The sequence below is a fragment of the Labrus bergylta genome, chromosome 16, assembly GCF_963930695.1.
Source record: "Labrus bergylta chromosome 16, fLabBer1.1, whole genome shotgun sequence".
NCBI lineage: Eukaryota > Metazoa > Chordata > Actinopteri > Labriformes > Labridae > Labrus > Labrus bergylta.
The window spans coordinates 5,379,430-5,407,187 of NC_089210.1; the positions used below are offsets into that span (position 1 = coordinate 5,379,430).

Consider the following 27,758-nt stretch of genomic DNA (forward strand, 5'->3'; position numbering starts at 1 on the left):
TTGTTCATTCAGTCCCCTCCAGCTTCCCGGACCGCTTGGAACCAAAGGACTAAAACGGACTTGAGAAAACGTGTATTCCTCAGTCAGGAAGAGGGGGGACCTGGAGTGAAAATGTCTCGACTTCATTTCAAGCTCTGTTTGGATTCTATGTCACCGAAAACTGATTTGAATAATCGGCTCTTTTTCGCTTTTCCTCTAACTTGTGTGGGAATGTAACTCAAGACCATCTCATCCACCAACACTTTGACTTACTCTGAAACTCTCCTGAATATAAAGGTCGTGTTGGAGACCTTTTCGTGATTCATGCGGATTTAACTGTCGGAAGTGGAAATTTCTCTGGGCTACTTTTCTCCCCTTCAGCCAGGCTACCGGCGAATTGCCTAATGTTCATTTCATTCTCGTATTGATATTTTAACAGTTTTGTTCATGTAAGACTAAAAGTAATGATGATTTCGGAGGAGAGAAGCAGTCACGTTAATAAACAGGCTCTGAACTTCCCTGTGGGTTTACTTATCCGCTCTCCAAAGAAGCGCCTGGCCAAACTGGGGAGGAAACCCAGCAATGGATCTCTGCAGTAAGTACACACCCCAATATGTAGGACTGATTACTATAGGCTATAAATAATCAATATTAAATAGTGTGAGGTGCTTCCTCTTAACTTATGACCATTTAAGATATATTGTCAAATCAAACATGATATTTAAAAGAAAAATTAAAGTCAGTTTGTTGAATAAATATGTGGAAATATGTCAGAGAGATACTGTTTTGTTTCGTGATGCTGTAACAAAAGTTTATTGTGATATATTTTGTACGGTGCATAATGAATTGGTAAGGAGGACTTACAATGGGGCTGCCAGTGGCTGTGTTTACCTGCAGCCAATTAAATTAAATTAATTTTAAATTAAATTTAAATTGTTTTTGAATGAAGTGTTCTGTTTTGTTTTAATTAATGTTTTGTGAAAGAGGGGCAGATATCATAAGATTAATCTTCTTTCTGCTCCTTTTCATTCAAAATTTGAGATTTTATGTTTGTTTGTTTTTCTTAACTTTATTGTTTCTTTGAATGAAATAAAATTGACCAATAAAATTTTAAAAAATAAAAATAAAATGTTTATGCACAGTAACGTGGTCTATTATGGAAGCGATTAGTGATCAAAATTCAAATGATAAAGCTAATTCAAAAATGACAATGCCTTCACAGAAATGCTTTCTAATTTTCAGAATGTATGAGTGTATTATTTGACTCAAAAATAAAACGATGATTCATTTATCTAACTTGAATTTTAGTTTTCAACTTCAAAAATTCACATTCTTTGACTAAATTAAAATGAGGAAGAAAATGACATTTGCTTTATTATTTTCAAAAAAATGCCCCGCTAAATTTGTATCATAATTCAAATGAAAAAGTTAATTTTAAAATGAAAATACAGTAACAAAAACACTTTTTAATTTTCAGAATATAGGTGCATTATTTGATCAAATATCACTCTTGTCTGCATAATGTGTTAATTATTCTGGTAATAAAAACAGCACCTGTTAAATAGATATTTTTGATATTTTGTAATGTAACATTATATTGATTAAATATGTCATGATATGCTCCAGAAATGCATATATTATTGGGAAAGTGGCATAAAATCTTAAATATTGTACAGATGTATTTTAAGGTGCATTTAAGCCTGCTTTATGTGATTTTGCTAATGTTTCAACCATTCCATTTTTTTAAGTTAATTAACAGTTTCCGCCTTTCTTTATGTTGTATGCACTTCTGCCATAGTTATTTTCTGAAAATATTAGGTGGTATACAAATTGAACAGGTCTGTACTAGGGCTGGGCAATATATCGAGTTTTTAAGATATATCGATATATTTTCAAACAAGATATAGGGTCAGACAATATCGTTAATATCGATATAGTTTAAGTTGCATTAAAATAACGTTACAGAGGTGCCAGGTCACCTTTTTCTCATCTCATGATGATGACTGACTGTCTGTTCCTCTTTACCCTGCTCCTCCTCTCTCTCTCTTTTATTGTATTTAAGGAACAATTTTATTTTATAATATTACTTTTTAAATTCACAAACAGGTAGTTTATTTTCCATGTGTTTTCACTGTTAATAAAATACATATCGATATATATCGAGTATCGCCATTCAGCTAATCAATATCAAGATATGAGTTTTGGTCCATATCGCCCAGCCCTAGTCTATACATAGACAAAGTTTCAGCCACCATTGTATTAATCCATTAAAATCCCTGTGGACATTCACACACTGGGATTAACTCCTTTCGGGAGCCTTTTACTACAAATACAATCATTTTTGTTTCATGATCACCCCATCATGCATGTTTAAAGTTGTTTCATCGGGTTTCCTCCTCTGTTCCCTGTCAGGTCCAGTAACTCGGACAGCATTGTCCAATCCTCAGACAGAGTGGTGGTCCGGCAGCCGGCCAAGAGCAAAATCCGCCGCCACAATAACAGGCTCTCTAACGTTTTCAACCACAGTCCAAACCTTCGGGACAGGGGACGCCAAGGCACGCCGCCCAGTGGAGGCAGCCTGGCCGGTGACATACAGGCTGCGGACGACCCAGCGGAGCTATCCAGTCAGATGTCCGTACCGGGCATCCTCAAGATCTTTGGTAGCGACATCTGTCAGGGGGCAAACTATAAGAGCGTGCTGGCCACCACTCAGTCAAGTGCTAAGGAGCTGCTGAAGGAGGCCTTAGAGAGGTGAGGGGGAGGGGCTTCCAAAACGTCAGTTTGATGTCATGATGGTACTGCACCAAAATAAAGCAAATTTCTAAAGTTTTTAGAATTGATCCTGGAAAGAAAATTAAGTTTGTATCCCAAATTCCATGCCAATCAACTTTATGGTTGTTAAGATATTTCAATGTGGATAAACAGTGGTTATCCAATCTGCCCATCTACTGCGTTCTTCCTTATATCTGTTTTACAAGGTTAAAAACCCCCACCCCTTCTATTTGTCCTCCTGTTTTAACGTCTTATCTTGTTCTTCAGGTACTGTTTGGAAAAAGAAGACCCCAGCGACTACGTACTGTGCGATGTGATCGGACAGACGGGGACAGTCAACCAGTGGAGGAGGGAGTGTTTCCGGGTGGTGGGAGACCACGAGAAGCCCCTCATGCTGCAGTCACTGTGGAAGCCAAAGGAAGGATTCTCCAGACGCTTTGAAATCCAGCTGAGAGCGAGCGTAGAGGAGCAGAGCTTAAAGGACAGAGACACCGTTACAGCAGGTAAATACGAGGCTAACACCTTCACATGTCCTGTCCCTGGTCTGCTTCAGGGACCAGAGGTTGGGCCGCACATCAAACCATCCTCAGTGATAAACACAAGCGACCCTAACATCTCTACTCCTGGTTATAAATCACTGAGTCTGTGTGACATGGGGAGCCTTTCTCCTGCTCTCCTACAACCTCATTGTGCAGCTTATCAGCGGGGAGAGCAGAAGAGAGAGGGAGGTCTGGAGGAACAAAAGCAGCAGGGAGGGACGCGGGAGGTCACTGTGGCCCCCTCTCTTATCTTTGTTTTATTGCAAGGGCCCCTCCATTAGGGCCCCCGTGAAACCTGGAGGCAGCTCCCCCCTTCTCAGTGTGTCCACTCGCCCTGTTATTCTTTCAGTCAGAGCTTCACTTCCTGCTCACTGCGCTCTGAGCGACCGTGTTGACTCTGGCACAGGTCTGTTGTGTTTCTCCCTGTGTTACCTCACCGATGTTTATTATCACTATTATTCTTGGTCCCACTGATGTGTTGGAAATTCCTCCTGATTGCGGCTTCATATAAACAGGATTCAGACGTTAAATTGTATCTGTGTGTTAGGTTTGGCATGATTTTTCAACGCTTCCATACCTTTCAATACCACGTGTTTGTAAAATAATATAATAATAATAATAATAATAAATCTGTTATAAAAAACAGATCCTCAGTAAAAGTAAAATGGTAATTATTTCACACTTAACCTGCTTAAATTTGATCCATTGAGACCTGCGTCATTCATGCTATCACACCATCTTTATGCAGTCAGATGAAGCTCAAGCTAGCTATCAGTTCCCCTCAGATTCATTTGTAATTAAGTGGTGAAATAAATGCTTTTTGAAATGGTATTGTGTTGACATGGGCTGTGGCTCAGTGGTAGAGATGGGCGTCTCTCATGTCAATGTGTCCTTGGGTGAAACACTTATCCACAACTTTGTCCCGCTGCTGCGTCAGCGGTGTGTGAATGTGAATGAATGGATTGGCTAATACTGATGGACACTTAATTTAGCAGCCTCTGCCATCGGTGTGTTGATGTGGTAGAGAAAGCGCTTTGAGTAGTCAGAAGACTGGAAAAGTGTGACACAAACACGTAAAAACATAAAGAACAGCTGGACAAAGACTTTGAGTTACACTCTTTAAGTTTGTTCATCTCAATTCTTATAGTTATGAGATTGTAAATTACATATTTATCTCATATTGTGCAGTCCTACTATGCAATATTTTATAAACCAGCCTTTTGGAAAATTATTTGTCTCATGTTAGCGCAGCTTTTCAGCTGGTTGCCGCTGTATGAAAAGCTGGAATAAACATATTGTGTTGTTGCTTTTAGAAGCCTCAGACTTCCGACAAACTTTACAGCAGACTGTGGTTTACCAATGGGCAGACACGGCAAATCCAAATAACTTTCTGAAACAGTGCTCCTCTGCCAGCTGCTACTTAGCTTAGCTTAAAATGGAAACAGGGGGAAACAGCTAGCCTGGCTCTGCTGCGTCTCTAAAGCTCTGTGATTAACACCCTATCTTGTTTATTCTGTCCATACAGAAACTGAAGTTTGACAACAACAGTTCAAGGAAGTTTCTTGTTTCAAACTATTTCTTGGCCCTGAGCAGCAAAAATACCAGGAAATAGTCTGGCACATATCGCCCATGAAACAGGAAAGTGTTGGTTTTACTCATAGTTTTTTGTGCGGATTAAACAAACAAGATTAAATGTGTTGGTGCTTAAAATTTTAAGTGCTGAAGGAGAATTTTGTTACCCATGGCAAGAGCCAGGAAAGCTGTTTCCGGACTTTGTACCAAGCTTTTTCCAGCTAGTTATTTTCAAAGACACAGAAGTCATATCTGGGTTTTTAAGTGAACGTTATAGTTTCCAATAATGGTCCTAATGCACAGGAACTGAATAATTTCAAAATCTGCAGCCTGAAATCGGTAGTAAAAACGTGAAAAGTTCCTAGTGGATCTTTCAGGTGGGGTCCACCTTCCTATGCTCTCATGGATCAGGGACACGAACGTTCCCCTCCACAGTGTGCGTGTTTCAGGCTCTGCTGAACAATATGGAGCACTCTGGTTTTCACAGCTGATAAGCGGAGCAGAGTGGCGGGTGTGGAGTCCGCTCCAAACCAGCTGAATGGTGTTTGTGTTACGTCAGTCGGATCCGAGCGCTGCTATCACCTCCCTCTCCTGCACATTTCCTCTCCTTCCTCTGCTTCATGTTTCATCTGAACTGAAGCCAGAACACTGTTTGACCAGAGGGGTTTCAACAGGGGCTTTTTCTCTTATTTATTTCTGTTTGGTCTATGGATTTTAGTCTTCAACGTCATTTCAGTAACTGCTTACCTTCTTGGTCTTTGCATACATCCATATTTTATTCTCTATATGCAACAGACTCCATCTTTTATTCACTGCCGGGCTGTAACTAACATTTCTGTACATTGTCATTTATTATCCCTGAGTAGGCCAATCACGTTTCCATTTTTCTCTAAATGTGAAAAAATGGTGCTACAAATGTCTATAACAGTTTCTCAGAATCTTAAAAATCAAAATTTAAAGTTAAACATGATCTAAAACTGAGAAATGCAGGAAACTCAATGTTAAAGCTCCCTATAATAACTTTTTTTTTAGCTGGTTAAGAAACAGACTGTAAATGATGCACAAAAGCAAACAGAGACCCAAATTGACATTGCATGAAAGATTGTAACACGTAGATATTCAGATTAATTAAAAACTCTGTTTCTCAGTATTGACTTGTCCTCGTTCCTCGTCTTGTGCTCCATCAGGGATCAACGCTCAGGCCCGTAAGCTGCAGAGGGGCCGCAGCAGGGTGACGTCTCTGTTCGTGGACGGCAGTGAGAATGACGTGGACGGACTCGGCATCTGGAGGAGTCTGAGCGAGATGGACCTGCCCGCCATGGGGAAAGAGGCGGAGCGGGCGCGGCAGAGCTCCGCCCTCAGAGAGGACGGTGAGGCCGAAGCCGACAAGGAGGAACTGAGACTCGGCCTGGAGAAGGAGGAAACGGAGAGCAGCGACGATAACACCACCCAGTACTCCATCCACCCGCCGTTCGACTTCCCCTACTTCCTCCTGCTGCAAGGCTACAGCCACAGACAGGTGAGGGGGGGGGGGCAGAATCAATAATGGTTTTATATTGATAAATGGGAATTTTCAATATAAGATTTCAATCAGATTCATGTATTTAAAACTCCCTCTCCACACTCGGGGCGAGAGATGTATTATAATGCAGAAATCCCTAGCTGACTTCAGACTGCGTTTCCGCAACTAAGCTCAGAACATCTTTGTACTTTGATTCTATGATGTCGTAATATTCTTGTCCCAGTGTGTGAATTCAAATTGCGCTTCAGCGTGGCAGAAGCACGGCACAGCGGGAGCTCCACATACACACACAGTCAGACCTGCACACACACACACACAGCACTGCGCTCCCTTGCTGGCTCAGCTGATCTCTTCTCGCCCCTGAAACGACTCTGGCCTTACGCCTCCGCGACATTCAGATTGAAGGTCAAACGTCAGAGGGACAGAAATACTGCGCCTCAAAAAAGGGTTCCTGTTTTACAAAGAACAGCGCTGATGACTAATATATAAACGCAAAGCACATTCTAGACTAAGGTTCCTCTGTAGGTTAAACTGCTGTTTGAACGCTTTGTTCTTGAAGAAGCGTCTCCTCGTCTGTACTGGCTTCAATGACAGTCTGCTCAGTTTGTTGGCAGGTGCACACAAACAAGAGCTTAGCCGAGACACCAGGGTGTTAAGACCTTCAATCCAACACTCTCCTGTTCTTAAGAAGCTGCAGGAGAAAATCCAGAGTCAGAGAGCAGAGATTTTACAGGAAGAGGAAAGAAAACACTGTGGACTTCTCAGAACTACTCTGACACAGACTGACGCTGTCCTGTAGACACGCAACGAACGAGCTGTCTGTCAGCATGTCCACATGACGAGACAGACTGTTCAACATACAGAGAGGAAGATATCAGCTGAGGACATTTACAACAGGAGATAACCATGATCAGGCACACTGTAAGCAGGACAAAAAGCAGAGAGAACTTAAGCTAACAAACACTTTGACTGCTACAATCTTTAAACCAGTACCACTTCAGATATCAGAAACATGTCCTCCAGCACGTCTCATTTGAGGCGCGATGCAGTTTGAATGCTCAGCCCCGTACATGTATTACAGGAAACCAGAGAGTCAGGCTGTGGCTTCGGGTCGGCTCCTTCCCGAAAAGGAAGACTGATCTCACTCACATCACCTCTGCTGAGAGATAGCTGACTGTGCAGGAAACAGAGAGACCAGCAGCAGGCTGATCTAACTCTACAACTGTCAAGACAACATCGAGACAAGACTGTTGTTCAGCAGTGTTCACATATCTATCTAAATCTCACATCTGTTCAGGAAAAAGAGGAACTGAACAGAGATAAGGAAGTCCCGAGCCTGTATAGTGGATAGTAATGATCTTTCTATAAGAGTACCTCTAAAGTAGTTCAACAATACTTTTATCCAACGAAGGAGTTGAGAGAAGCAAGATTGTATTATTGTCTTCTTTGCTCCAGTTGAACCTGCAAGTTTAATTTTCCTGAAGGCCAGTCTGGTTCTATCCCTGAGAGCTAAGTCATCATTATGAATGACAGGTTTTCCAAGAAGGTATGATTTTTAATTTGATACATGGAAGTCCTTTGAACACTTTTTATTTATTATTTTTTAAAGGTAAAAGCCAATTAAAGACAACAAATAATTCCATTGCGTGAATATGTATATGATGCAGTGAAAATAGTTCCTAAGAATTAGACAAAATGACTAAGGGCGCACTCACATTCACACTCACGCAATCCGTGGAGAAACCCACGAGCGTAATGGCTGAATCTGACTGTAATGATTCAAAATAAGCCACATCAGTAAAGATGTCATGTTCTCTGTGTTGTTCTCCGATTTGAGGATGCAGACTCGACCTAGTTTGCCTTTTATTTATTCATTTATTTTATTTTTGAGTCCGCCTGTCTTGTAACCTAAGCAAGCTTCATAATTATGAAATGTTAGATCCTTGTAAAAGATGTGGTTTGTCCCAGTGCATGACACAGTCCTTAGATGTCTTATTTTGTACACAACCCAAAGATCATTAGTTTTCAGTCACAGAAGGACAGGAACTTGGACATGTTCACATTCAAACCACTGGAAGTAGAGCTGTGCAGACATGTCAGAGTCATGCTCCTGGTGATACCGTATCATGTCCTCGCTAATGCTCTTAATGTGGTGACCCCGAGGTCACTGACATCACTGCGTCTCTCTAATAAGCCGAACCGTTCCTGTGTGTCCTCACGCTGCGTCTGCAGGTTGTCCTTTCGTCAGCTGATCCCGCTGCTGTTCACACGCACATGACTGGATCGTTTCCAAAATGTTACACAACAAGAACAAAATCCCATCCCTTACACACACTTTCAACAGGAAGAGACTGTTCTTTAAGATAATTGGATTAAACGGGAGCTTTAGATTGTCTCGGTTATTGTCAAACGTCTTGGTTTTTGCTTCCCCAATAAGGGATATAATACAATTTTTAACGTCATAAAATAACTCTGGCCTTAACCCGTTGGCTGTTAAACTCCCAAGCAACGGTGGTTAAGCCAACCATTATTTGGTCTAGGACTGCTATGGTTTCCATCGTTTAGTTATTTTCAACCATAGTGAAGCTTTTGTCTCGCTGTTTTAAAGCAGCGTCAAGCATTAGCAAGCTAGTAAACGTGTTGTAATGTGAGTGACGGTGGTGTCGAAGTTGTCAAGTTGTTAGTCAAGCTAGTGTGAGTTATTTTAAAGCAAGGTCAAGGTATATCAAGCTATTTAACTTTTTGTAATGCTACTAAAGTTGGTGTCAAGCTGGCCCAGCTGTTGTAAGGTGTGAAGTTGTTTTAAGCTTGTAAAGTTGTTGTCATACTAGTCAAGTGGTTTTTAAGCTAGTCAGGGTGTCGCCAAACTAGTCAAGTTGTTGTCGAGCTAAGTGTCGTTAAGCTAGTGAAGGTTTTCGTCAAACTAGTTGTGTTGTTTTCAAGCTCTCGTCAAGTTGTTTCAAGCTAATGTCAAACTGGACGGGTTGTTTTTGAGCAAGTCAAGATTTGTAAAGCTAATGTCAAGCTAGTCCAGGTGTTGACGACCATAGTTTAAGTACCGGTAAGTCAAATTGTTGTCAAGCTGTGTTCCTGGTTTCACTTTTCTTAAATTGACACTTAATGTCTACAAAAGCTACATGTTGACCTCGAATCAGTTTGAATTTAAGATTATGTTAAATTAATTTTTATTGAAAATCAAAACTTAACTGACTGCAAAAATCTTTTTAGTGTCCTGCATTACAAAAATCTTTTTAGTGTCCTGCATTACAAAAATCTTTTTAGTGTCCTGCATTACAAAAATCTTTTTAGTGTCCTGCATTACAAAAATCTTTTTAGTGTCCTGCATTACAAAAATCTTTTTAGTGTCCTGCATTGCAAAAATCTTTTTAGTGTCCTGCATTACAAAAATCTTTTTAGTGTCCTGCATTACAAAAATCTTTTTAGTGTCCTGTATTACAAAAATCTTTTTTGATTTTTCTTTGTGCAGGATTTTGTGATCTACCTGATGAGTGGGACTAGCACCATCTTCGGCTGCTGCAGGGAGCACTGTACGGGTGAGGATGAGGAGAGGCTGAAGGTGGACATCCTGCTCTTTGCTCCTGACGTGTTACCTCAGCACTGCTGCGTCCGACGCCTGGACTCTACCATCCCGACGTCCACGGGGGAGCACAGAAAGACGTTGACCCTGCTGAAGCCCCTCCACGGTGCTCCTGTCACCAGAAATGGTTTCCTCCTGAAAGAGGAGCAGGAGCTGAACCCCGGGGACTTGGTGGGTCTGGGGGAACACTACCTGTTCTTGTTTAAGGATCCGACCAGCACCTCAGGACCCCGGCAGACCCCCCACTGGATGAGCAGACTCTGCCTGAACTCTGACACTAAGACTTCCTGTTTATCCTGTGGTTCCTCTGTGGGTATCAGAAGGTTCCGGAGAAGGTCTTTACCGCCTCGGTGGAGGGACCTGGAGGGGACGGAGGCTCTGCTAGTCTATGAGCTCGATCAGGAGGAACGGGTCCTGCAGGAGGTTATGGACATGTTGGACCCAAGTGGAAACGAACCAAAGCTGACGCCTGCCTTCCTGCTGAGCCTGTGCATCCAGCACTCGGCCTCCAGCTTCCCTCTGACTCACCTCCGACAGCTGCTGCTCCAAATTGCCAACCGGATCCAGCTGGTGATGTGGGTGAGGATCAGGCTTTGCTTTTGCTCACAGCTCCTGAGAATTTCCCGAGAATGTATTGGTTGAGCTGCATGTGTGAACGCAAACAGCTAGATTTTTTATCTTGACTTTACCTGGACTTTTTCCACTTTTAGTTCAAGTGAGCATGTGTACACTGAAGGGTTCGTTCTGGAAAATCTACTGTGAGCAAGCAGACGGGTTGATGTTGTTGATGATGAGCACGTAATGAAGCTGATTCCTACTCTGTCCTGCTCACCAGTATGTTCTTTTAAACTCATTTGTTGATACTATGTAGAGTCGGAAAGGGTCGCTTCGTACGTAATCTTGGATTTCCTCAAGGTTGCTCTCACGTTGTCCTGCCTCCTGAGACTCAACACAGTCTGACAGGGAAACTTGTGGCTGTAAGGGACATGTTTGGAAGATTTCAGGGACAGGCTGCGCTGAAATACTCCAGAAATGTTCAGGAGTGCATGTGTGAAAATAGCTTGAGTGAGTGTGAGAGAAAGTAATCAAATGTGCCATCAGGGTGGAATATGATGTACATCAGTATGCTGACATGAATGAAACTGATATTGTCTTTACCTTTTTATTTCCCAGGAGAAGACAAAAGAACTCGCAGCAATTCAGCCAGAAACGTGAGTAAGAAGCATCCAGTGTTTTTTCAGATCGTCCCTGAAATATTCGACAAATGACGCAGAGAGCGACACAGAGAGCAGAGCAGCTGCTGCACACGATGATATATGACACCCAACCCCTTCAGTTTTACTGTTTGAATAAAAGACGAGTTAGAGTCTGATTTTACAACTTAGAGGACAAAGAGGGTTTTAAATACAGGATGTGCAAAGAGAGAATTTCCCACAGTCGGTTCTGTCAGAGAGAAGCTGAGAGTGTTTTTCACCAACGCTGAGTGTACGAGCTTCATCACCAAATGTGTGAGGGGTACAGTTCAAATAAAGGAGGGACTGAAGTGTTAGAGGTTACAACTGATCATTATTTGAACCATGAACCCATCAATTATTTGTTCTCTTTACAGTAACGAAAATGCTCATATCAACTTTTTGGTGTGGGAAAAAACAAAACGTCTCACACTTAATATATTGAGTTTAAAAAATGTATTTACTAATGTATTCATCAGCTGATAAGTAAAGCATTTTTAGCAACAAAACTATCTGGAAAGTCTTGTTTTTTTTCCAGCAGAGACTTTGAGTTGTTAATTCAGAACTGGAAAAAAAACATTAATAGTGTCTAAATACTGTGTGGGAAGTGACTCTGCACTTTACATTTTGCAGACTTGCAGAAATATTAGAGGAAGTTAAAGGAGGGGGTTGTCCTGAGTCTTTTTCTGTCAGAGTTTTTGATTAAAAAAATAAAGTTTTCTGATGAACCCTGAAGTCACACTGAACTCTGCTGTCACAACAAACATAATTAGAAGTTAAACCATCGTTTGGTAGTTAACAGCGGGCGCAGCAGTTATTTTTGCTTACTCACTGCTCATGTACACCAGTGAAGGGAGACAGACTGGCTTATGTACTCACTTGATGGGACATTGTAACGAGGCTTGAAGCTGTGGAGTCCTCGACTACTGACTTTGGGTGTTGAGCCTTAAAATAACGATCTTCTGTAATGTCTTTGAACCTCTCTGCTTAAACAAACCAAGGTTTTTTGAAAACAGCTGGGATCAGTTGTCATGCACCTGTTTTCTTTTGCATTGCTCCAGTGATTGGCATCTGGGTGATGGCTACTAATATTCATAAACATGTTTGACATATCTTATTGTATCTTATTCTCTGTGTTTCTCTATCAGGAGCCCTGCTGATGTTCAGCCTGACACCCTTCAGCTTCTCAGCATGTCGGAGCTGATCCCAGGTCTGCAGCCTCTCATGCTTTGGATGTCCAACTCCATTGAACTGCTGCACTTCATCCAGCACGAGGTTCCCCAGCTACTCTGCAGGCCGGAGGATGAAGGTCAGGCCTTTAACGCAGCTGTCACAACTGTCTGGGCCGCAGTGTTTTTGTGTATTAAGTTAATGTGTGTTTAATATTCATTTGTATGTGCAGCAGCTGTGTTGGACTCTGAGATTTCCAACACTCGGACAGCCTGTGAGGAGGCCATGACAGTCCTGGAGGAAGTCATCATGTTCACATTCCAGCAGTCCGTCTACTATCTCACAAAGGTCAGCTGACACACATATTAAAACTAGGGTTCCCGCTGGTCCTTAAAAAGTCTGTAATGTTCTTAAATTAAAATCAGCTAAATGACAGCCATAAAAAACATCTTAAATAATGATCTATTGACTTAATGTAAATTTGTGTAGGTCTAAAATTTGGAGATGGTGGACAACAGGTTCAATCTTTTTTTTCAGATCTAGGACTCAATTACTTCTCTTTTATATCCAAAAGATAATTTCAATGTTTTGGGGGTCTTAAAAAGGACTTAAAAAGTATTAGATTTTACTTTAAAAATGGTACATGAGCTCTGAGATGTAACACACACATTGAGATCACAGTGTTTCACTTCCTGCTGACCTGTAGAATCAGAGCATAGCTAACATGTGAAGCAGGAAATCTGACTACATAAACACCATGTTCTGTTTTCATTGAGCATTTTCCAGACAGAAACACAATCACAGAATGGAAACACTGATTTATCCGTCAGGGTTAGTCAGGAAGACGGCTGTCACACATGGAGCAGGGTGAATTTTCCAGCGATGGGAACATAAACAAAAAGACAATCTTGTCTCCCAAAGGTTTCACTGGTTTGTTTGAAAACAAAACTATGATTCTTGATAAGGTGAGAACATCTAAAGGGCACATTTCCAGAGAAATAAGAAGGAACTTTTAGCCTTTGGAACTACTTTTCAAAAGACTTAGAGGTTAATTTCTGCATTTCTGCCAAAGTTTACACCTTGAAGATACTTCAACAAAAGAGAAGTGAGTAAATCCTTAAAGAAATGTTTTGAGCTAATGAAAAGAAACCATCTCACGGTTAACTGCAGCTAAATGACAGTAAACGTATAGCGTGTGTAATCTCAAAGAAACAAAGAAACAAAGGTCATGTTTCTCCAGGTTTCAAGAGGAACTTCAGCTGTGTGTCATCAGTTAAGCAACATTAAGCTGGTTGAAACACCAGTAGACACATTTATAAAAACAATAGAAAAGGCCCCAAGATGGAGCCTTGGGGCACCTCTCAAGAGACAGTCGCAGAAAATATGGAAAGCTGATGATTTTTTAAACTACTATAATGATTTAAAACAACAACTTTAATCCATACAAACACTTTAAAAGACACTTAAAAAGTCTGATTGAGAATGAGTTACTATGTGACACTACAGCCAGACTTCCTGTTATACAGCCTGACAGGACCCTCCCAGGCTGATTTATGGGACTTTCTCATGTTAAAGCTGGTTATTAAAGTCTGTCTGGTTTCTGCAGAATCCAGAGAACACTCTGCCCTGTACAGAGACTGTTCCTGCCTCCTTCCTTATGCAATGCAAATAGACATTTTACTGTCCATGCTATGTTTCTGGTTCTAAATAAGTATTTGCTGATTCACTCTTCCAGTGAAAGGAAGAGCTACGAGCTGCAGTCTGTTTTCTGCAGAGGAAATAAACTGTCGCCAGAGAAACTCCCAACAGGGGACAGGAGGGACCCTTTTTCCATTAAAGCTCCTATGAGGAGATTTTAACTGTTTATGAAACAGACTGAAATTAATAGTGATGAATCTTTATGAGCTACAAAAGCAAAAACAAATGGTAGCATAAAGATTACATTTTCACAGCATTAATGAGCGTTAAGTGAGCGTTCTTTCAGAATAAATAAGAGAAACTGTAGCCTAATTATTTGATGGACAGAAAGTGTGTGAGTATGCGGACGTGTTTAAAAGAATAATCTACAGCCTGTATTTAAAAATCATCAATCATTGACGTTCAGTCTGTATCTATAGTGAGCGATGAGCACCTCTAAATCTGCTCACCACATTGTAAATTATCAGCTGACCCGCTGTTTCAGGCATGCAGCTTATTGTCGACTTTATGGCCTCTTTCAGTCTGAGGTCATTGTCTTAGTCATGATGAGTGTGTGTGTGTGTCTTTGTGTGTGTTTGTACGGAGCTACCAGGTGATGTCATGCTTTTGAAACAATGATCGAGGGTGTGTCAGAAGGAGTAGTGATAAGAGTCTATCTGAGTGACGACTGACAAAGAGCTGATCTCTGTACTTAAAAGGAAATGAAGAAAAGATACCAATGCACATTTACCACCACGTAGCCTAGCTATACGTCTTAAGGGTTGTATCAATGACCCTGAAAATGCCCTATAATTAACTATGAATAAATAAATCTTGGTATTTAAACAGGATGACATTCTTTGGTTTGTTAGAAGTAAAAATCACTTGTGAGATATTTTAGGATTTTTTTTATCATATAGCTGAGCTGAACGTTTTGTACACAGGAATCAGAAATAGTTATTTTGGAATATAATCTATTAATATTTTTTTTCCCACAACACTAGCCCTTTGTGATGTGCAACTTTCCATCAAAGCTTTCTTGCACTCTTTGAATATCTTCCTATAATGAGTGTTTCTGTACTCCCACAGAGCATGTACTCGGCACTGAGTGGCCTGCTGGAGGGGAACCCGTTCTCAGAAAGCGGTCAGCTGAGGGTTCCTGACGGACTCAGCAGCATCCTGGAGGTTTTGAAGGAGGCCTTAAAGCTCCTGACCGCTTTCCAGGTCCATACAGACATCTCGTTACAGCTGTTTGCCTACCTGTTCTTCTTCATCAACGCCTCGCTGTTCAACACCCTCATGGAGAGAGGTAGCACTTTAGTTTCATGTTTTACAAGTCCTGACTTTTTCATTTTGATTCTCCAGTTTTTGAGAAGTGTGAGTTCCTCTACTTGAGTTCAGACTGAACTTTCCCAACACCGTTTGAAGTGATTGCAATCAAATTCAGTTTGGACAAACACGCTAACCTGGGGAAGGACTTTCACAACAGATGAACAATGTGTTCCGCCACATGTAGCTACAAGGTCTTTCCTGCTGTTAATACTTCTTTGTTTACCTCCCGTTTATTTTTCTTATTGTAAAAACTGTCTCTACTGATTATGAGCTATGTTGCCTTTAAAATCATGTAGCAATTCTAAACATCAGGTGTATTTATCCTCTAGGATCTGTGTCAGGGTTCTACCAGTGGTCCCGTGGGGTTCAGATCCGGGCCAACCTGGACCTGCTGATGGACTGGATCCAGAGTATCGGACTGGGAGAACTGGCCACGGAGTTCTTCCAGAAGCTCTCTGCTGCTGTCAATCTGCTGGCCACGCCCAGAGAAACCCTCCTGCAGGTCAGAAATCACCCACTTCTCCTTCCTGTTTGTCTCGCAGCGGGCGGGTGTAACCCTCGGAGTCGAGTCACGTCTGCGTCAGCATGAACATTTTCATGGTCTTACAAGTGTCACAGCGACTTCAATATTCTGTGTTTGTGTGTTAGGTTCAAAACGCAGGAAATCTGAAACTCACCAAACCTTTCTGACTGCAGCACTGTTTCTACTCGTCTTTTATGATGCTCCTTGTTGATGCCAAAGATAAACTCGTAAAACTGTCATAAAGACTCACCGGCCTTATCAGTTTATGGTTATAGTAGCACTAAAAATAGAGCTCCAACTGCCTAATCCAACAACACATGATGTCATAGTGTAAATAATAATACAGACCTGACTATATCTTGTGAAACAGTGTTTGTGTCGGATAGTTTCAGCTGAAATCAAATTCATTCTTGCATGAAGTGGAAACATTCAGCTTCGACATCAAATGTCCTTTTAATGTTCAAAGACACACACACACACATATTGAAATCACAGTGTGTGTGTGTGTGTGTGTGTGTGTGTGTGTGTGTGTATCCGCCTGGCCAAAACAAACTGAATCACTCATACTGTATTCCGCTAAGAGAGCACTTTATATTTGTTTTTCTCTGTGTTTGGTGTGTGCTGAGCTGTGGTAGCTAGCCAACCAAACATCTAATCTCCTTAATCACAGCGCTCTCTTAGTTACCCATTCTAATCCTGTTTCCACTGTGAACCAGGGAGGAAGTTGAGCGGCTTATTTAACTCTCACAGGCATTCAGAGAGAAATCGATACATGAAAGGTACACAGGTATGAGACGTACACAGGTATGAGAGGGCAGGTGAACAAAGGTCATTCTGAAGGTCAGGCTTACACAATTACAACTCTTTTCCTGACTCACAGGTTTATTGTGTCCGTGAAGTGACGATGCTGAATGTTTATATGCGTGACACTACGATATCGTACGATGCATTTTCACACTCTCTGGAGATTACTCATATTGCACAAGATCCATAAATAAATCTAACGTTGTCAGTGAAAAGGAAAGGATCATAAGACCACCATGATGCTAGTCATGTAGTGCTGGTTTGTTTGAAAAGTAATATGTTTTATATTGTTGTCTAATGATATTAAAGTAACTACATAGCTGTGTTAGAACGTATGTATGTTGTTTTATTCTATTTATGTACCGAGGGTCGCATTAGCTTGGTGCTAACTTGGTGTGGGAGCGTGCCTATGTTCCCACATTTCTAAGATTTTTTTAAAAACTAGGCCCTATGTTCCCACATTTTCTTTTTCATAAATTTGTATCAGTTAGGGTAAGGACCCTAACCTGTCCCCCAAGTGCCCGTGCCCCTCGTAGCATCCCCCAGAGGACACTGCGCCCCCCTACCTAACCTAACCCTACCCTGTGGGAACATAGGGACTAAAATTCTTAGAAATGTGGAACATAGGGCTGTGGGAACATAGGGCTGTGGGAACATAGGGCTGTGGGAACATAGGGCTGTGGGAACATAGGGCTGACCCCCTTGGTGCTAGCAGCTTATCCAGTTCGGACCGAGAAGTGTGTGTTTGATGACCTGTTGGCATGTTGCTAACAGCGTGCTAATGGTCTGTTTTTTTTTGCAGTGTGCAGTCGATACTGTTTGTGTATGTGGTAGGCTGACACAGCCTGTGAGTTATTAATAACGTGCATAATTTGGATTAGTCTGGTTGAGTTGACTGATAAATTGTGTATCCAATAATTGTTCTAGTTTACAAAGTCAACTGTTTTAAAATAACTTTCCGGTGTTCATTTTGTTTAACTAAAAATTAAGACTGTTTTAAAATAATTTGAAGCTTATCAAATGTTTGAAGCAGTTTGTGTTTTTAAGTTGAGTTCAGTGGAGTTGATTTGTATTCTCGTGTCCTCGCTGACAGCTTCACATGTACAGCCCGAGGTAAAGAAGCCCTGTTTGAAAATGTGTAACGGAGTAGAAGGATTGTATGATTCATGATGTTTTGTCATTTAAATATTTTCGTTGATTCCAAGCTGATGCTATTTTTTGCTCCGTCTGTGGAATCTTCTCTATTTGGAGGATCTGGGTTAAACTGGAGCCCAGATTTTCAACTCTCCGAGGTGACACCTGTTTCCATGTATGTCTCCTGTCGTCTCCTCACAGCTGTCAGCGCTGCGTCTCGTCTGTTTGTGGGTTTTGGATGGTTGTCAGGAGGCTGCCGGTTTTAAAGCCTCTCCGCCCTGCATGAGGTCACACACTGTGGCGGCACACAGAGCACACACCCTGCACACATTCTTAAGTTTCCATCTGGACAATTTGGACTTTTTTTTTTTTTTTAAAGATCTGAAGAGGCTCTGTGGTGCTGATTTAAACGGCAGCCGAGGGATGTGGCACTTTGTTTGGCGGAGAAAACATTTGAGGAGATATTTTTGGAGAATAGACTACTGAACATGAAATCTCAGACATAACAAACTGACAGTTTTTTATATTCTGGTTGTTTATAGGCAGCATTTAAACTCCTTCTGCTGAGCTCAGCGTGTCGTTGACTAGAGCAGCGACTACATTAAAAATGTTTTCATGTATCGTGGCCCAGACGTGTCGGGGCAGAATCCTCATCCAGGGATTCAGCTGCAGACAGACTGAACTGTTCGTACTGTCTGTCTTTAATAAGCACATGGTGGATCCCCCTGCATGTGACTCACTTGTTTCATATCCTCCAGCTGTGTTCTGACATTAAGAGATAGAAGTTTTTCTTTCTCAGTGAGCGCGAGCTGCCAGGAAGTCATCACATTTCATGACATCACATCAGCCTAAGAGGAGGAGAGATAGTTCACTTTTCTCACGCTGCACACACAACAACAATTACGTGTTGATTACAATAAACTCACCTTGAATCCAAAATGATCTCCGAGCTATGGAGCTTTGAAGACAAGCTGTGGAGATGTGAGACAGACAGACTGAGAAATATTCTCCCAGGAGGCTTTGCTGCCACATCTCGCCCTGTGGTGACAGAAACAAAACCTTTTTTGTCAGATCATGTAACTGTTGAAGATAATGAGATGTTAATGAGAGAGGAGCAATGACTGTTTGAAAAGAGGCATGATGGGAAAAAAAAACTTGTTTGTCCCAGCCTGTTATTGTCAGCACAGAGACTAGAGAGAGCTGCTTTGGCTCCTTCTGATCATCAAACAATAAAAAGACTCAGTCATATATTTTCTTTGCTCCATGTGTCTCAGTGTCTGTGTCTCTTTGTTGTCTGTCCTTCCAGGCGTCTTGGGCGTCCCTCAGGGCTGAGTTTTCCGCTCTGAATCCGGCTCAGCTGCACCACATGCTGAGGGAGTACAGCTCGGGTAAATCCTGCCCCCCCGGCTGGACACCATCACCGGACGACGTGAAGGACACAGTCAGGACAGGTAAGAGACAGAGAGGCGTAAACCCTCCGGTAGAGGAAGCTCATTTCTTTACGAACAGAAACAAAATTCACATTTTTTAAATTCAATTTTTCAGAGAACCATCAAATAAGCAGCTTCTTGCTTTTTAAGTCACTCGACTTTCAGATTGTCTTTGTTCAGTCTTGGAAGTTTATGAAAAAAGCTCAATTTTAATGTTTTAAAGCTCCTGTGAAGAATGTTTCTCATGTGTTGATTTTGGCGCCCCCTGTGGACAAAGCGGCATCTTCATGCTGATTTAGCCTTGTCCATGTGTAAGTGGTAATTTATGACAAAAAAAATGTCTTTCTGGGGGCGCTGGTGGCGCAGTGGTTAGTGCGCGCGCCCCATGTACAGAGGCTGTAGTCTTCCAAGTGGGCGGCCCACGTTCAAATCCGACCTGTGGCTCCTTTCCCACATATCATTCCCCACTCTCTCTCTCTTTCTGATTTCTGACTCTATCCACTTTCCTATCTCTCAAATAAAGGCACAAAAAGCCAAAAAATGTATCTCTTTCTGCTGGCACATCTCAAGACGCATCTTGTTTCATCTATAAAATGAGGGATTTCTCTGTTATTAATATTCGAGGTAATGTAAGTACTCAACAACAACAAAAAATATAACATAGGTTTAGTAAAATTTTTATTAATTCAGATATTTTAATGTAAACATTCTTATACAATTCTACATATTATACCTTTAATTTACAAGACAACTTTGTGAAATAAAATAGGACTTGAAATAAACATCTCATGAGAGAAAAGGACGACGCTTTAGAATGAAAAGATTTCTTTACCTGAAAAACTCTGTTACTCAAATAGGAATCAGAATATGTGTTTTATTTATTGTGTAAACACTGACAGCTTTGGGACTAAAATAAAATTGGTGTGTTGAGGGAATTATCACACAGTTGTCGGCACATTTAGCCGGATGATATAATGACGATAACTGTAACAAGAGTTCACCTTTACACACCAACACAAACATCTTTAAGTGTTCTCCTTCCTCTCAGACTCTAATCTCGTCAGTCTGTCTCCACCAATCAGCTTCTGTCCACAGTTGACCTCTTAATCCAGCACTCGCCTCGCTCTCACCTGTGTTCACCTCTCAGAGCGAAGATAAATCCCCGTGGTCTGATCCAGAATCAGCTCTGAATCTGCTTTGAATAAACTCTTACCCGTTTTTAACAATTTAATATTTTATTATTGCTCAAATATTTCTCTCTCTCCTTCTCTGCAGCCGACATCCTCCAGAGTTTCGACAGTCATCCCCCCCTCGTCCTGCCCAGCTCCTCCTTCCACCTTGAGCTTGGGAAACCCCTCGCTGACCCCACCCTCTTCCAGCAGGTCACTCACCTGCAGGAGTTCATCCGCCAGCTCCCCAACAGTGAATCTGAACCTGAGCCCGTCTTGGAGGACCAGGTAAACACGCTGGCAGACAGGAAGTGAGGCGTGTTCATGTTTCCGCATCTGGTTCTGATCCTCTTTTATGTTCACAGACTCTCAGCGGGACAACAGACAGCCCGTCTGTGACCTCACCTTCCGTCAGGGTCCTCCAGGATACGGCCCATCACGCGGGCTCTGACCCGGTAACCGACCCCTCCCCCGAGCCGGACCTTGACCACCTCTCTGCCTTTGAGCCGGCTCAGACCCGGGGCTCTCACGGTGACCTGAGTAGCTGCGAGGCGGTCCTGACCCAGAAACTGAAGAGTCTAGAGCTGCAGAACTCGCTCCCTGGACAGGCGGATCTGGTGTACCACAAGAGCCTGGCTCTGGACCCGTCCTGCCTGCTGACCCCACCAAACACCCCGCAGGGCCTTGAGCTGGCCGAACTGGAGGCAGACCTGCAGGAGGGGGCACGTCAGCTGAAGAGAGGTAACTGAAGAGAAATACAAAAACCTGCATGGTGTGGAGAGAACGCTTGTCAGCTGTATGACAGTTTGTGGGTGTTGGGGTTTTATGACTTATGTGGATAGAACAGTGGATAGAGTCGGACATTGGGGAGGAAGAGTGGGAAATGACAAAGATCCAAAGATCTTACTTGAAATTGTAGTTAAAATACTCCAGTGTGGTAAAAAAGTGGAAGGACGATAACATCCATGCAGCTAGCAGAGGTAGCGACCTCTGACCTCGTTCATTCCGTTAAAAACAGTTTAAAGTAACAGAAAGTTGTTTTGGAGCCGCCAGCAGCTGCAGAATATTAACCGAAACCTGAACTCACAGAATACAGCTCCAACCTCAAAAACCTCAAACACGATGACAAGCACAGCATCACAAAGGCTCATTCATGACTTCAAACACACACACACACACAGCAGGTTGTGATCAGAGTGACACACCACTCTGTCACTGAAACCTTTTCTTCAGAGTAAGGTCATATCTTAAACCTCCTCCTCTCTCTCTCTCTCTCTCTCTCTCTTTCTTGCCCTCTGACGTCTTTTCAGAAAACTTTTAGTGACTTGACCTTTTGGATCCGCTGCATATTTGTCCCTGGCGGGTCCAGGTCCGTCTTAAAGGTTCACCCCCCCCCCACCCCCCCCCCCCCCCCCCCCCGACATGAAAGAGGATTTTTCCTTGAGTCTGAGCTCAGGAATTTAAAGAGGAAAGTCTGAACAGGGAGGGCTCGCCGTGCAGGAAAGAGTGTTTCCTCTCCACCCTCATTGTTTCTGGTCGCCTCCATGAGCTCATCTGTCGGAGAAAGAGTCAGTGTTTGACTACCAATCCACTTGGACACTGTTTGGGGTTGTTACTCAGCAAAGTCTTTTTTTTTTCCTGAAGCGATGTCTTTAGAAAGGCACCTGTATCTGTGAGAGTCACATATTCTGATCACCCTTCAAGTTCTTGAGGGATGGGAGGAGAAATGCAAAGTCTCTGGTATTCACTGGAAGCTGCATTTTCTGATTTCCAGCTTTGGGTCAAAAATAAGCCCTTTGCAAGTCTGCAACAGCCCCTCATTACGCCTTTGTACTTTTACATTGAATCAACAACAGCGTGGGAGTCTTGGCCCAGTGTTTGGTTTGACTTTGCCTCATGGATTTGAGAGGCATGATGTATAAACAAACAGCAGGAGCTTCACATGTACACACACACACACACACACACACACACACACACACACATAGCAGAGTTCCACCCTGTCACCTCTGAGGTTTTATAATGATGCTGTTTCACCCATTACACAAGAGGTGGACAACCACGCCTGGTGAAGCATAACAAAGGTGTACAAGTCCTGTGTTTGAAAATTGCAAATTAAAAAGGACTATATAAACACCAAATGAAAAATGTTCCTCCTGTGCAGGAAACTTAACTGTATGCATATGCAACATTTCAATATATGCAGGTTGATTGCCTGTCTATTAGAAATTTCATTCTTGCACAAAACTCCTGAAGTCTTCAGGCCGAGCTGCACACGTGAACTCAAACATCCACATTTTTCACTCCCACTTTATCTGGAGTTTCTCCTTCCAGCCTTCTAGTATTTATTTTTTTCTCATGAAGTCCGAGTGAGCTGATGGGAGAACACAGCAAGGACACAATGAGAATTCACCTCCAGCAGGCGAGAGGGTGTGGTGACGTTTGTGCACGTTGCGATTCTGTCAAACTACACATAGTATTGATATAAAGGCAAATGTTCTTTTTATAGCATCTTACAGTGGACTCTTTTCACATCATGTCTTACCTCAGGAGACCCTGCCACCCTTCCCTGTCCGACAGGGTATAGTCTCCCGCTGTGAGGAGCACATGTGAACAGCCAGGTCAGGAGAACATCCAGAGCAGTCCTCCTGAAATTATCTAGATATTTTCAGGAGTGCATATGTGAAAACGGCTTTCAGGATCTAAAGCTTGATCCTAATTCAAACCCCTCCCCCCTCTTACCCCAACACTTTCTGTCACATGTGATTTTGTTTGACTGTAAGAGGTTCAACCTGTGTTAATGCTCCTTACAGACCCCCCATTGTGCGTGCGTGCGTGCATGAGTGTGTGTGTCTCAGAAGTCTTTAGTCAGAGGGATTTATTTGATCTAAATCAGAGTTCTTTACTCTCATTGGTCACTTGATTATTTAGGTTTTCTCTGATGATAAAAGTAATTTCTTTAAAGAGTTTGAGGATTACACAGAAAAAACCTTCTGTCACAAAACCTGCACGTAAATCTGATCAAACAGGTTTAACATTCAACACTTGAATACGTTTCAATATGCTGAGTGTTTGCTGTTGAATCAATTATTCAAGTAGTTTATTAAAATACATTTTATTTGAAGCCTTGAAATTATATTTAAATCATATATATTACATATTTAATCAATTTTGAAACGTCAATTTGAGCTTGAGTGTATTTATGTAATGTGATTTTTTTATTTGAAAATGAACTTTTCATGTCTACATCCGGGTGGATTCAATATGTTTTGGGGGAAAATGAGATTTGATGACATAATTGAGAAATTATCAGAACTATAATGAATTTGTTAAAATAATTACTAGTGAGTTTAAGCTTGAAAAAGATTAAAGGTATACTCATCACTAACATTATATCTAAGATTTTCTTCGATTTTTACCCAATATTTATCGCCTTGATTAATACATTTAGTATTCAATTGTATGATAATTAAGTCCCACTTTTTCTGTTATACATAAATCATGGTTTACTCATCATATTTAAGTCATGTAAATTAACCTGAGTTTAAAGTCCTTGTGATTTTTTGTAAATTTCACACCCTGAGTTGAGCTCCAGTAGCTGCTTCTCTGTGGTTTTTTGGCTAACAGCTAATGTTATTTTGAAAGTTTGCTAATCCTTTAATCTGGCCCCAAGAATCACAGCGAGGTAGTGATGTCAGGAGAGAAAAGAGCCAGGCAGCCCGTCATGGGAATTTACAGTCGGCTTGGTGCGTGGAATCTTAATCGGGGGGCGGCATTGTTCGGGGTTGGTCCTGCGTGGGGGGCAGACAGGCCGCATGGGGGGGTCTACAGGGTGGGAACAGGTTTTATTAGGAAGCTACTGTTGCTGTGTTGTTGTAGTGACAGAATGACCGACCCCACATGAGACGGAAAGTCCCTTTGAAGGGTTAACGGCATGCTAACCTGTCCACATTCAGTGACGACCGCTCAGGCTAACAAGCTAACAATCCACATAGTGACGTACTAATAAAGAATTCAAAGACTTTGCTGTGAATCAAAGATGAGTCCACCGAGTGAAAACACAGTCATGATGAGTAACAACATTTAGTTTGGGTTTAGTTAGCTTTGCTGCCGTTATTACGACAATCATTCCAAACTTTACCAAGGAACTACAGACATGCTAGCACAATGTGAGACTTTAAGCTAATTGCTTATTTAAGAAAATACTTTTCTCGCAATTTCATTTCCAATTCTTAAATGCTAATTTTTAAGTGGTATAATTTTAACCATATTGGCCAATCTAGTTAAGCGTGCTAGCATACAAACGCAAAAACAGACGTTAGCATACTCAAACAACGCGTTTGACCCGCATGCTTGAAAATCTGATGAAGACATGACGCCGAAAAGAGTTAACTTATTAACGTTTTAAACAAAATATCTTGACCTACTGATTTTTGTGTATAATGTTGATCCTGTCGATTTATAGATTAGCATGTTAGCATGCTAGCCTTTTTGATTTATTAAGGAAGTCCCCATGAATGAAGGATTATGAATTCTTGATTATTTTGTTTTCCTGACTGATAAATGTAACATCCACGATTAGATTACCACAAAAGGCACAGTAGAGATGACGCTAATGCTAACATTGGCGTGCTAACATGCTCACACTGACAGTCCTAACATCCTTATGATGGTGATGAATATGAAAATAATGATCATTGACGATCAGTTAATTTATTTGTTGTTGTTTTTTTAGATTGAATACAGATTGTTTCTTGTTCTAAAAGGCCTAAATGAGGATAAAGAGTTTTGAAGGGAATTGAGTCACTGTATCAGATCCAGTTCGTGTGCTGGTTTCTGTTGGACCACTTTGTGTTGATGTAAACTTCTTTTTTTCCTGTTTTTTCAGCGAGTGAACGTGTAGAGAAGAAGACGGAGAACGATGGAGAAAGAGAAGAAGAAGAAGAAGAAAGTGAGGAAGTGTTCACCGTGGAGCTGCACCGAGGACCTCGCGGTCTGGGTCTGGCCCTGGTTGATGGAACGGTGCGAAAATGACTTCTCTGCAAAATACCTCTTTTTCTTCTATCCCTAATATGTATTTATCACAAGGGAATGAGGGAATGGTTAGGTACAGTTGTATGAAAAGAACTTAAAGGCTGACTTTTATCCTGATTTTCTTAAATCAGCTTTTGTTTTCTCACAGTGTAATCCGGACAGAGAAAAAACCTTCAGCAGCTTCTTAAATCTATAATCAGATCAGACTTTACAGATTTCAGCTGAACACACTGACAGAACAACATCTACGTACACTAAAGTTCCTGCTGACAGACTGTGATCTCAGGGGAGCTTATATGTTACTGTGAGACATTTTAGAAACACTTGTGATTTTATATTTTCTTTATTAGCGCTTAAATGACCAGTGTTAAATCTGCGTCTCGATAATTCCCTCGAGGACCGAAAACCAAATCGGAAATTAAACAGCAACTCAATTACAATTATAAGTGAAGTTTTTAATTTTTTTAAGTAACAGTGTTTGGAATGATTAGCTGTTGTGGATGAGGACGACTTCCACCTATCAGGATGAGTCGCCTGCAGGATGACAGCCAAAGATCCTCACAGACAACAGACCACTCACTCGAACACACAGATAGGCAAAACTAGACCCAGAATTAGACCCAGAATTAGACCCAGAACCGCCACACAAAGGGGTTTGATACAAAATAATAATGCTCAAACTTAAATGGTTTACGTATAGAATGTGATCATTTGCTTTTTTTAATTTGTTAATTGCAAAAGAAAACCACATTTAGAAAGTCATAAAAGCAACAGTTGTTGAGATGTTTTTCTTTGTGTGGGTGAGAGTAGAGAAGCAATCCTCATCACGCTCTCTTGATGCTGTTTGTCAAAATAAATAATCTTTACATTTCTCGTTGAATCTTTCTGTAGAAAACTCCTCTGAGAATGAGCGGCATCTACGTGAAGTCGGTGGTTCCCGACTCTCCAGCTGCTCAGTGTCAGAAGCTGAGAACAGGAGACCGAGTGCTCGCCGTGAACGGCATCAGCCTGGTGGGCATGGAGTACAACACGTGAGTATTTCAGTACACACTGTTTCGTCTCTGTGTGTTCATGTGTGTCTCTGTGTGTGTATGCGTGTTCACAGCTTTTTGTGTGTCTCTGTTTCAGAGGTAGAGAGCTGATCCGCTCCTCAGGAGACGCTCTCAGGCTGCTGGTGGCAAAGATCGACTCAAAGACAAACAGCAAGGGCTCGATAACGACCAAGTGCTGAAACACGAGCTGCTGATGACGATCGACGAGTTCTGCGGGATGTTCAGTTCATCCTCCTGCTGAATCCAGAATCAGAATTTCTCTACCAAAGGAAACACACTTCCTGCTTCCATTTCAGAATTGTTGAGACAATCATCTGATGCATCAGGACCATGTGGACTATGTGTTTATGGCCATAGTGTGTGTGTAAGGACAACTATTTTAAATCTGTTCTGCTGCCCAGCTTCTGTCCGGCCAGTAAACAAAGTCTACAAAAAAAAACCCACGAGGGAGGATGTTGGGAGAAAACAGTCCGTCTTTGGCATTAGTGAGACATCTATTTAAATGTCTGAATCCACAGCTCTCTGTCCGACATAACCACCAGGCTGCCCCGGGATCGGCCTCTTGGAATAAACTGGAAACGTTTTCAAATCATTATGGCTTTATGACTGATAAACTGTGAAACTGTGTCTGTACACTGCAATAAACGTGCGTCTTACACATCCAGGAGGAAGGCTGCTTCCTGCTGGCACTACTTTCTTCCTTTTAATCACAATTATAGAACATTCCCGGAACATGGGAAGGAAGCAGAGACATCTCAAACTACTTTCATTTCATTTTTTTTTGCTATTCACAATGTAATCAGATATTTTCATTTTAGCAGTCGTCGTTTTCTTTTTGATCTCCAGAGCCTAACGCAGATCTTTCCGTCTCTCTACTCTACATCAGGACTGTTTTTTGAAAAAAAAAGTATTGAACTGTTCCTTTAAAATCTTAAATGTCCGGGTTTCTGAACAGAGCAGCCGATGGTTCAAATGCAGAAATGTCTTGAGTGTTCAACACGGCAGAGCAACAATCTGCCGCCGCCTGTCGGTGAAATGTACACAGTGTTGGTATTAAGACACACAAAGTATTCCTTTTTGTAATATTTATATTCACAGTATTTTTTTGAAACTATTGAATAAATAATATTTTGTCTTCAAAAACCTGCTGGATATTTGTTTTCTCTCTCCATCTGTGTGTGTGTATCTGTGTTGTGTGTGCGGGTGGAGCTTCTGGGTG

The 27,758-nt window shown here is 41.7% G+C and overlaps 1 protein-coding gene across 2 annotated transcripts; it reads left to right on the plus strand.

Moving 5' to 3' along the window:
- On the plus strand, positions 1-27,682 carry radil2a (Ras association and DIL domains 2a). Of its 2 annotated transcripts, none has more exons than XM_020652686.3 (16): positions 1-574; positions 2,392-2,730; positions 3,019-3,254; positions 6,050-6,381; positions 9,872-10,561; positions 11,156-11,193; positions 12,363-12,523; positions 12,617-12,732; positions 15,151-15,370; positions 15,723-15,895; positions 19,161-19,305; positions 20,560-20,741; positions 20,819-21,194; positions 25,342-25,475; positions 26,379-26,518; positions 26,616-27,682. In XM_020652686.3, the coding sequence occupies exons 1-16, from the start codon at positions 444-446 to the stop codon at positions 26,716-26,718; spliced, it is 3,516 nt and encodes a 1,171-aa protein (XP_020508342.2). In that variant the 5' UTR covers positions 1-443; the 3' UTR covers positions 26,719-27,682. The 2 variants fall into 2 exon arrangements, with proteins under 2 accessions (XP_020508342.2, XP_020508343.2); XM_020652687.3 differs by having other exon boundaries at positions 12,620-12,732.
- Positions 27,683-27,758: the final 76 nt, after the last annotated feature.